This window comes from Erythrolamprus reginae, chromosome 4 (assembly GCF_031021105.1).
Source record: "Erythrolamprus reginae isolate rEryReg1 chromosome 4, rEryReg1.hap1, whole genome shotgun sequence".
Lineage (NCBI taxonomy): Eukaryota > Metazoa > Chordata > Lepidosauria > Squamata > Dipsadidae > Erythrolamprus > Erythrolamprus reginae.
Genome location: NC_091953.1, coordinates 18,212,576 through 18,224,608, shown reverse-complemented (window position 1 = coordinate 18,224,608; position 12,033 = coordinate 18,212,576). Strand labels below are relative to the sequence as shown.

Below are 12,033 nucleotides of genomic sequence, written 5' to 3'. Positions count from 1 at the left end.
CCCTCCATGGGAAATCCCACCTCCAGACTTCTGTGTTTTTGCGATGCTGCAGGGGAATCCCAGCAGGGGAATCCCAGCATCGCAAAAACAAGCGCTTCGCTGGCAACGGAAGTCCGGAGGTGGGGTTTCCCATGGAGGGGAGCCTCAGGGGAATCCCAGCAGCACAAAAACGGGCGCTTCGCTGGCAACGGAAGTCCAGAGGCGGGGCATCCCAGTGGCGGCTGTGGGTTTGTAAGGTGAAAATAGTTTGTAAGAAGAGGCAAAAAAATCTTAAACCCCGGGTTTGTATCTCAAAAAGTTTGTATGACGAGGCGTTTGTAAGATGAGGTATCACTGTACTTTGTGTAATTGTACACTGATATAATTCCAGAGTTAAATATAATTCTCACATTTAACAGAGGCTGTTAAAAATGAATAGTTTTATCGCTTCTATTTTCCCCTTAAAGGCATCCTAGAGGCCATGAGATCTTTCTTAGATCTCTCCTCGAAAGATGGACAGAAAACTTTGTACAGTATTCATATATTCTCCCGCAGCCACTGCAGAAACTTTTGTGGCACTTCTTTCCTGATCTTGGAATTCTCAAGCTTGAAAATGGGACAGAACATGGTGTTAAGCCCTTGACCCATATTTGTCAAAAAATGCCTAGTGTACATCAATTTATTGCTCTAGGCTAGTATCCTGGGTTTAATGGGAGTGAAGCAAACCACTCGAAGGATGAAAAACATAGGGGGTTTTTTGGCTGTGTCAGTTACTCAATACAATGGCTTTTCCCATTGCAAGCAATCTCATTCCAGCCCAGCAGTATTGCAATCACCAATATGTTGCAGTATATCAAGCTATGTTGGGATAGGATTTTTATTAATCTGGAATTCTAGCATAGAAATATATATATACTCTGTGTGACCCTGATTCATAAACCCAGGACAAGGAGAGGCCGTAAACCTAATCTGCATCCCTGGGAATGCAGGGGCTCAGAATAAACATCTCAAAAGCTTTACAACTCAGGACAGGACATTATAGGATCAAAGGGGGGAAGTTTCATTGCCTGAAGCAAACAAACTATCAAAGGGAAATTAAGAGGGATTAGCCAGAAGAAACCTTCAAAAGAAACTAGGTGTGAATTAACATCTGCTTTTTAGGAAATCCCAAAAAGATCGTTCCTTGATATGCATGGGAAAGGAAGAAACTCAAAGATACGTTTGAAGCTATGTATCATTTTGACATGTATATGTAATCATACCCCATTTCCTTATGTTCCTAAATAAATAGAAGCGCATGGCTCTACACCATGTCACTTCACCCAGAGAGAGAATGTGTCCAGTTTCTACTTTCTAGGATTCGCGTTCGTGAGTGACCCCACTGGCTTGCCTTGCTCTCTGTCCCTTTTGAAGGCATTGCTTTCATTAGGACTCAGCGGCATCACACCAATACAAACACATAAAAATAAAATTATTATATTACAACTATCTACTTAAGTATAAATACTTTAAACCAAGTTCGCAGTGGAAAAAATAATAAACAAACTACACCAGCTCAAAACCAACAATGAGATTTCAATTTTCATCACTAAATCAACACCACATTTCTCTTTCCTGTGGTCATTTGTCATTCAACTAGCTTGGCATGAAATTAACTATAAGAAAAGGATTCTTACCAGATTTGCAAGAATGTAATGGTAGCCTTTAACATGTTTTCCAACACTTACAATCTGTAGAAAGATGGGGTAGAAAAGAAAAAGCAATGAACTGTATACTGTTCAAAGGAATAGTTATTACTTATAATATACTTACAATATAAGTTAAATCTAAATTTTTATATTTTATGTTATAAATATTTAATTAAATATTTATAACATATATGTAAGTTGTTACTTATAATATACTTATAATATAATTTCAGATACTTAGACAAGATTGTAGAACTATCGGTGAGGGGGGGAACTATCAGGGAGGTGGCTTATGCACATATATATAAATAACAGCTGTCTCAGGACATAATTATAATTCACATATTCTATGATGATACTGTTCATAGCCAAAAATAGTGTATTTACTTCTGCATCTCTACTTTGTGGAAATTCGACTTTCGCGGGGGGTCTCGGAACGCATCCCCCACGAAAAGCGAGGGAACACTGTATAGGCAGAAGATCTGAATATTTAGTACATCACAAGCTGAACAGGAGCAACAAGTTAAAAAGTCCAATGCTATTTTCAGTTTCATGAAGAGGCATATATCACTCTACTTAGTCAAGTCTTACTTGCAATATTGCATCAGTTTTGATAAACTACTGCCCTAGAGGAAGGTCAGAAGAGAGTTACCAACTGGACAGGAAAGCAAGTCTTGTAAGTGTTCTGTCTGGGTGCCCCCAGACTTCAGCACCAACTGGAAAAAACATCCAGACACGCTGGTAGAAACAAAAGCACTTTATAATTTGAAAATAAACACAGAGGAAAACCTGTTCTTCCCCACAGGCAGGCTATGAGCCTTCACAGCAGACCTCTTGCTGGCACACCCACCTTTTCCCCTCAAGGTTTCAGTATTCAAAGTCACAAGCCAGAATTCCAAGACGCCAAAGATCACAGCCAGGTCTCACGACTCCCAAAGATAATTCTCCACAAACCAGGAAGGGTGGGTCTGCCTTTTTAGCCTTTCCGGAGAGAACCACACCCAAACCCAGCTGTTGCCCATTCAGTGCTTGAAGTACCTGGCTAATTGTCCCCTTCGTTGGGTTGCCCTTCTCTGCCGGAAATCTATTATTCCTTGTGCCTGGTCATCTAAAGAATCCAGGCTGCTTGCTGGGGAGAGCTCCCCCTCGGGCTGAGATTCCTCCTCCTCATCTCCCTCCTGTTCCTCATCCTCCCCCCCTGAGCAGAGAGCCGGCAGAGGGTCAGCCGTTCCCTGTTCCTCATCCTCCCCCTCTGAGCAGAGAGCCGGCAGAGGGTCAGCCGTTCCCTGAGGGGCCTCAGACGGAATCACAACAGTAAGGAAGGGTCAAAAGAATTGGGTAAATTTAGCTTGCCAAACAGAAGACTGAGGGAATATACAATAGTGATATTCAATTATCTAAAGGCTTGTCAGACAAAGAAGTGCTTCTATACAATCATGGAAGGAAAGGGACAGAACCAATGGACCAAAGGGTTGAGAAGTAAAACCAGGTTACCTATTTTGAGGAATAATATCACTTCCTTTTTACGAGGAAGCCTTATGAAGTGGTATGTTCCCATTCACTGGAAATCTTCAAACAGAGGCTGGATAATCTCTTGTCAAAAGGTCTTAAAATATCCTGTGCTAAACAGAGGATTGGAGTACATTTTGACCTTCAAGATCACTTTGAATTCTGTGATTCTGTAATTCGGCAAATTAAAAAATCCCCACAAAGGCTTCTAAACAGGAGCTGATAAACTGCAGACAACCACTAGATGGTAAAAAATGAATTAGAGTTCTCTTTATCTCTGTGCTGCCATATGGCACTTGTGAACTGTTTGCAACTCAAGAGTTGGTAGTCATATTCCCCACGCCCTTTGAGAGGAAACAGAATTTACGGTGTAAATCTTGCACTGGAAAGGAAATTGAATTGGATGACTTGGCTTTTCCTTTCCAATAAATTCTATCATTTCACTTTTTTAGAGGCCTCTCTTTAAAATATATGGGTTGCAGACTGCCCTGAGGGTGTATGTTTTCGTAAGGATGTAAGCATCTTTTAAATAGAGAAGCAAATCAAGATGAATATCTCTTTAAGTCAAGTGTTCATATCTTGCTCAAAATAGAGCTTTCCTCTTGATAGCGCAAAAACATTTTTCTCATTTAACTATGCCTCTCTTAAACCATGAAAACTTTTCATGAAAGCTACAGCTCCTCAAAATAAATAATGATTATGATACAGAGGGTCCTGTGAGAGAATTTTGTAACAACCCAGAGGAAAAACAGAATAGGTTTCCCCATCTTCTGCAGAGATGCTTATATAATGTCTTGGTAATGACCTTTAAAGCCCTACATGGCATTGGGCCAGAATACATCCGGAACTGCCTTCTACCGCACGAATCCCAGCGGCCGATAAGGTCCCACAGAGTTGGCCTTCTCCGGGTCCCGTCGACCAAACAATGTTGTTTGGCGGGGCCCAGGGAAAGAGCCTTCTCTGTGGCGGCCCGGGCCCTCTGGAATCAACTCCCCCCAGAGATTAGAATGGCCCCCACCCTCCTTGTCTTTCGCAAATTACTCAAGACTCATCTTTGTCGCCAAGCATGGGGGAGTTAGGATATTCCTTCCCCTAGGCCAGTGTTTCCCAACCTTGGTAACTTGAAGATATTTGGACTTCAACTCCCAGAATTCCCCAAATGCTGGCTGGGGAATTCTGGGAGTTGAAGTCCAAATATCTTCAATTTGCCAAGGTTGGGAAACACTTCCCTAGGCCATTACAAGTTATGTATGGTATGTTTGTGTGTGTGTATGTTTGGTTTTTATAATAAGGGTTTTTAGTTGTTTTATTAAATTGGATTGTTACATGTTGTTTATTTATCATTGTTGTTAGCCGCCCCGAGTCTGCGGAGAGGGGCAGCATACAAATCCAATAAATAATAATAATAATAATAATAATAATAATAATAATAATATGGTAATGAAATATTTGCAGCCCCAAAACCTAGCTCAGAAAAATCCAGCATTACAATTCCTCACACTGTTAAAAGTCTAACAAAATTTAAAAAATTGGGACTAGAATGCCAATATTGCAGCAAAAAAAGACCTGCAATATACATTTCTAAGAGGCTAGGTTTCTATGCAGCACCTGAAGCAAGGATAAATCTTCCACAAAGCCATCCACAAAATATTTTAAGAGCTGCTGAGCAGAGAAGAGGAAAAAAAGACGATTCATGGAGCCCTGGCAAATGTTCAGTACAGCTGCAGTAGCACTGAAGCGTGTCTTTAGAAAAATACTTTGTGATAGAACGGGTTCTAGAAGTTCACTAAAAGGGGCAATTGACACTGAGATTTTCTTTCTAGGAGGGAAAGCACGAGCTATGAGTAGAAGGAAATCAGAAGGGCAAGGCACATTGGGACATGTGCAGTTTGCCACTTTGCCAATGGTACTGATAGCGATAGAGGTGGGAAGGTGGGAATTTGGGAGTAACAGTTTTGAAATCTGAATTAAGAGTTATGTATTATTTCCTAGTCTTAGTCACTGTATGTCTCTGGCATTTCTATAGCAAATTGGTGTATCAGTATGCATGACATATCCGAATAATTTATTTCTTATTGTCAACAGTTGAATAAACTTGTTGTGGTTAGCTCTGGCCCAGCTCCTGCCCCAAGGACTGTGGATGTGGGAGAGACATCCACATGCTGCAGGCATGTTTTGCCCCTGATGGAATCTGCTGATGAAGGCTCCTCTGACCAAGAAGACATGAGTGACAGGGAGGAGGAGAGTGTGGCAGAGAGCTCAGAAGGAGATCAATTATCTAGCTCCTCCTTGGATTCAGAACAAGAGTTAATGATACAGCCAAGAGCGATGCATAGGCAACAACAACTGAGAGATTATTATCAAAGAAAATGAGGCCACCTGTGGTTGGGTGAGGCTGTGGTAATTAGTGAGGCTGCTATAAATAGCAGCCTGTGGGTTTGGCCATTGTGGAGGATTATTTGATCATTGTGTTTCGTGACTGCTTTACTGACTTTGACCTTTTGTGTGCTGATTTTTCCCCACTTTGAAACTAAACCAGAGCAAAGGGTGTTTCACTTTGTGAAAGAAGAAGGACTATGAATTGCCTCACAGCTGCAAGCTAAGTATCACAGAACTGACAAGGGACTTGTACAAATTACCAGTTTGTTTGGAGACGAGTGCTCTTTGCTATACCAAAAGAGGGCTTGGTTTAAGTGAATTTTCATTATAAAGAACATTGTTTTGAATTTTCAAACGTGTGTGTGTCTGAAATTTGTACCTGTGAATTTTTGGGAGGATTCTACCAGAGAGCCCGACAGAACAAAACTATTGAGAAATATGCATTTGCTACAAGGCTGCTTGGGGACAACACAGGACCAATACAGGCAGATGTTCATTCAAGATAGGTAAAGGTAATGGTAAAAGTTTCCCTGGCAAATATGTGCTAGTCATTCTTGACTCTAGGGGGCAGTGCTCATCTCCGTTTCTAAGCCGAAGAGCTAGTGCTATCTGATGATGATTCCGTGGCCATGTGGCTGGCATGATTAAATGTCAAAGTTGCACGGAACGCTGTTACCTTGCCACCAAAGTGGTCCCTATTTTTCTATTTGCATTTCTACATGCTTTTGAACTGCTAGGTTGGCAAGATAAACTTCACCCTAAAATATTTTTCACCCTGATGCAGAAGCACTCCTTTTTCAACATGCATTTGTTACAAGTTTCTGCATAAATTGTTTTTATATACAATTTTTATCTTTCTAGGTATGTATCTAGCTTCCCACATCCTCTACTGCAGTGTAAAAAATGAGAAAGTAAGTGAATTTATAATATTAACATTAAACATTGTCCTGTTTGCTTAAACTCCCTGGAATCAATATAGCCTAAAAATGGAAACAGATAAATAAATGGCCAACTCCTAAGTAATATCTTATTTGCAGCCATGCTCACAATTCCCCCCCCCCCCCCAAAGTTGGTATGTCTTTTATCTCCCTCCTTATCTAGACATTGTAGGCAACAAAGGCTGGGATTAGTTTTATTAAGTGGGGATAAGCTGACCAACAGGTGAAACTCTACTTATTCATCCAGTTTTCTTTCTACAAATGCACTTTAATAAAGGATTGCTCTAACTTATTTTTGGCAAGTGAATTAGGGAGAAAGAGATTATCTTTATAGATGTTTGTCCTATAGAAAAAACACAAATGCAAATCCACATAATATACCATCACTCTGCTAAACAAATAATTCGCTCAACACTTGCAAACTATTTACTAAGTCTGCACTACTATTAATCTTCTCATTGTTCCCTTACCAATCTCCTCCCAGAAATGACTGTATGACTGTAACTTTGTTGCTTGTATCCTTACAATTTATATTGACTGGTTCCTAATATGATTTGATTGCTTATTTGTACCGGGACTATCGTTAAGTGTTGTATCTTCTCTTTTATTTTATGTACATTGAGAGCATATGCAAATTCCTTGTGTGTCAAATCACACTTGCCCAATAAAAAATATCTATTCTATTCTATTCTATTCTGTTCTATTCTATTCTACAGTTGTCAATTTAAAAAAATATAAATATTTTAATTTAGGGAGATGTTTTTCAAATCCATAGTAAGGGATTCATTGGTTAGGCAGCATATCTCAATATTAATTTAATTACTTACATTTTTCAATCCAAAATGAGTGAATAATATTTCCATTATGCCTTTGCAAGTGTAGATGAAGCAAGAGGTCACTTAAGTAATTACTGATAATTCTGTGTGCAGATAAATTGAGGCAGAAAGGCATGAATTAATTGATATGTGTCAGCAAATTATTTATGGAAATGATTTACAAAGGAATAAGTATTCTGAAGGATCAGAAAACCACCTTCTAGGTGGATTTACAGGACCATTCACTCTAGTTTGATTCCTACCAGCAAATGATCTTTGGAGATGGATCTCAAAAAAGTGATTTTCTGCCAGGAAATTGAGAAATTGAACAACAGATGGGCATAAATTCAGACAAGGTTGAGTAGCTGAGAAAGCATCTTCTTAAAAACGGCAAAAGTTTTACAAGGTAACAGAATGGTTTAAGATTGAGAAATAGCTTTTGTGTGTGATGAAGTCGGTCCCTGGCTGGAATAAACAAACATAAATTGCACTTACAAGAATGGTCTGGTTTTTTTCCTAAACCTGTTTCTATGTTTTCAAAGAAATTGCATTTTCTAATGCCCCCCCTCACCAGGGATGTACAAAAACCTTTGCTTGTGGACACGGGAACAAAACAGACTGTCCTGAGGCTTTGGATCAATGAACCCTATTACCATGTTTTATTACAGGGCAATGAAAAAGCCCATGTGATTGCTTTGTTTAGCAACAGGATGTTATATTCAACCACCAGGCTCTGGAGGTATATACTGTCTGATGTATAAAGCAGCGATATGCAACTGGGCTTAAAATGTTCAGGCCTAAAATAGACTCTTAAAGCAGGCAAAGTCAGAAATAAGCAATCTGAGATCTCCAAGGTGCTTTGGCAAAATGCAACAGGACTTTGTTTTGTCCTTAAGAGAGACATTTTGCTTTTCATCCAAGAAGCTTCTTCAGTTTTGACTAAATCGTGGTGGTGGTGGTGGAGGGAATGGAAGGATTAACATTCCTTTTATGAATCCTTCTCCATTCTTCCCCCTCCCACCATTCAGTCAGAACTGAATAAACTTCCTGGGGGAAAAGTGAAACATAGTCCTCAAGGTTGCCTTTTGAAACACGTTTGAGATAACCATGACCTAAAATGGACACAAGGTGTCTGAGATTTTTATTAAAACAATGTGCAGATGCTTTCAAAAGCCAAGGGTGAAAAAGGTGCTAGAATGTACTGAAATGAGCAAACAAGCCATGGAACTAAGAGAGAGAGCGAGACAGAGAGGAAACAGGGAATGTATGTGTTTTAATGGGATTTTCCTAAGGAATGTTTTATGTTGTTTTAGAAATTGTTTTTTATTGCTGGAAGCCACCCAGAGTCCTTTGGGAGTTGGCCAGCATATAAATATAATTAATAAAATTAATAATAATAAAATTAATATTAATAATAATGATACATAAATTACAATGGCATAAAGCGGTATTAATTGAATTATATTTTACATATATGTGATGTACATGTTTTTTTAGTTGTATTGTTTGTTTGTTTTATTGTTGTTTGTTTTATTGTTGTTGTTTTTAATTGGAAAATTGCAATATATATATATATAAAAGTCAAGGCTAAGACTCAGGCAGTATATGTCACTTGCCAAGTAGGTTGGAGAAACTGATAATATATTTAAATCCCAGAGCTGACATTTAAACCGGTGAGATTCTGCCCCAACTGGTCATCACTGTTGTAATTTTCATGCCTTCAGTAAAAGCAACTTATTTGTGTGAGCTTCCTCCTTGAATCTTCTGCAGCTAAACTCATGTTTGTGTGCTTGCATTCCTAGAGAGAGATTTATTGTCCTGCTCAGGATGAAGCTTTAGACAGAAAGATCAGTTACTCCTTACTCTCATCCTTAAGAGAGGAGAAAACACACTCAGGATGCAGTATTAAATTCATAGTGACCTCACGTAAATCCATGAATATTCAGCAGCTGTATACCTCTCCAATGCTGAAGAAGTATTATCCTGAGACATAGAATGGCCATTTCAAATATTCCGATTTTCCCTGCATCCTGGAGTTTAGTCCAAAGCTTAAAATAAAGTAAGTAATGTTGGTTACAGTGCAATATTTTTGAGAAAGAGGATGTACTTTTCAGGTCTATTATAGAGACTATTGCTGTGCTAATGAGCTCTCATACTGTCAAGTGCAAAAAGCTATTTCTTTGCTTAGCAGGCTTTTCAAGAAAGTTACCAAATGCAAAAACTTTGCATTTTTTTCCTTCCAATTTCCTAGTCCTAATAGACATTTTTTATTTTAAAAAAACGAGCACATTTCCCCTCTCCCTTATATTAAAAAGCATAACACTAATTAATAAGCTAGCTAAGAAAACACTCTACAACATCAAAACTCTTAAAAGATAAAATTGATAGTTTCAAAAACAGACTTAGCACAATGCTTGGGATATGTGACATTGTTTAAATGTCCTAAGGTCTTTGAATATATGGCTTTGACAGTAGGCTGGAGAAAAAGAAACTGCTGAAGATGAAAGAAACAATTACCAAATAAAGAAGTTTGACATTGACTTGATAGTCTACATTGGGGGTTCATAAACAGGGGGCCAATTCACGGCCCCTCAGATTGTTGGGTGGCAGGGCAGACTGGCTGGGTGGACATGGCTAGTTGGTCATGTGACTGGGTGGGCATGGCTAGGTCATGTGACTAGCTGAGCGTGGCCAATTTAACAGTCCATTAAACAAGGCACACAAATTAAGCTTTAATTTGTTTTGCTCCTAGGGGTGTTTTATTTGCTTTTGTTAGCACGTTGCTTTTTTGATTGACTTGGTTTTACTAGATTGTTTTTTCAGTTGTTTAGGAGTCTATTGATCCACTTCAGGAAATTCAGTTTTGCAGTAATTCTTCCCAGCTTCAAGGAGCTTGAGAAATCTCTCTGTCTCTTCTCTGTCTGTCTCTCTCTCTCTCCCTGCCACTCTCTCACTCTATCTATCTATCTATCTATCTATCTATCTATCTATCTATCTATCTATCTATCTATCTATCTAACTATCTATCTATCTATCATCTATCTATATATCTACAGTATCTATCTATCTATCTATCTATCTATCTATCTATCTATCTATCTATCTATCTATCTATCCATCTACCTACCTACCTGCCTATCTATCCATCTACCTACCTGCCTATCTACCGCCCGCCGCCCGCTCGGCTTGCTTCGGACCAGCGCCGTCAAAGCGAAGGACGGCGCTGGTCCGAAGCGAGCCGAGCGGGCGGCGGCTTGCAGCGAAGGCGCTCGTCCCAGTAACCGAGTCCTGCCGAGGCTTGGCTGCAAGCGGCCAGCGAGGCCGACCGGCTCCGAGGCGAGCAGCAGGAGCTGCGCCCTCCTTCGCCCGCCTCCTTTCCGGCAGGCAGGTGGGGCTGCCCAACTGCGCAGAGCGGCTCCTCCCTTCCAGACACACGCTTCCCCGACACGCGTCTGCGGCTCCACGCGTGCACCGAGGGAAATCCTTTGTGCCTTGCCGCCGAGCTCTCCCACCTGCTCGGCGGCCGCAAGCCTCTCCCTGCCACCGCGCTGCCGAGGGAACCACTGCCAGGGCTGCTGCTGCGCTGCCGAGCAGATCAGCTGCTGGGTGGCCGAAGAAACCTTCCCTGGGTCTTCCCCGCCGCCCACGCAAAGGGGAAACCCCAATCTTCACCTCCTCGCTGCTGCGCCACTGAAAGGACCCTTTCAATTTTTTTCCAATGTAAGACATACCCCGAAAGTAAGACGTAGTGGGGCTTTTGAGGGTAAAAAGAAAGTAAGACACTTTCGGGGAAACACGGTATCTATCCATCTATCTATCTATCTATCTATCTATCTATCTATCTATCTATCTATCTATCTATCTATCCATCTATCCATCTATCCATCTATCATCCATGTACCTACCTACCTACCTACCATCTATCTTCTGGAGGTAGGGGAGGTGAAAAACTGGCCCATTATTTGCTTGCCAGGGCATCTGGGCACACTGTTTTTTACCTCCCCCACCTCCAGAAGCATTCTGCGGGCCAAAAATGGGAGAAAATGGCCTGGGTTTTCTGGCCAAAAACAGGCTGTTTACGCCCAGTTTTTGGCCTCCTGGGCATCTGTACACCACACTTTTTACCTCCCCCACCTCCAGCACATCTCTGCAGGCCAAAACTGTTGGCTTTACCATTCAGTTGCAGCCCATGGGGCTCACGAAGGTAAGTCCTATGCTCAACCAAAGAGTGAGCAGGGTGATGTAGGCAAGGCGGCCTCATGATCCTGCTCGGGCCTGATTAATGGCTTTGGAGGCCACATGCAGCCCGCGGGTTGAAGTTTGAGCCCCCTTGTTCTACATTCTTTCCTTAGAATCATACAGTTGAAAACCATCATTACGTGCATATGTGTGCCAGCCAGTTGATTTTTGGCTCATACAGAGGCTCTGGGAGGGCGTTTTTGGCTTCCAGAGAGCCTCCAGGGGGATGGTTCCTTTGGAGCTTGGGGAGGGCGAAACACGAGTCTACTGGGCCCATCAGAAGTTGGAAAATAGGCTGTTTCCAGCCTCCAGAGGGTGGGGGAAGCTGTTTTTGTCCTCCCCTAGGCTTTGAATTATGGGTGTCAGCACTCATGCATGTACGACAGTGCAAGCCCACGCTCTTTCGGCATCCGAGGGAAAAAAGGTTTGCCATCACTGGCATATTGTGTTGTGAGCCGCCCCGAGTCTACGGAGAGGGGCAGCATA

At 41.2% G+C, this 12,033-nt stretch overlaps 1 protein-coding gene across 2 annotated transcripts in view; it reads right to left on the bottom strand.

Moving 5' to 3' along the window:
• GRIA4 (glutamate ionotropic receptor AMPA type subunit 4) overlaps positions 1-12,033 on the bottom strand; it is a 316,665-nt gene that overhangs the window by 86,800 nt on the left and 217,832 nt on the right. For both annotated transcript variants that reach the window (XM_070751668.1, XM_070751669.1), the window contains exon 5: positions 1,656-1,709. In XM_070751668.1, coding sequence (XP_070607769.1) covers positions 1,656-1,709 — 54 coding nt within the window. The remainder of the gene's footprint in view (positions 1-1,655; positions 1,710-12,033) is intronic.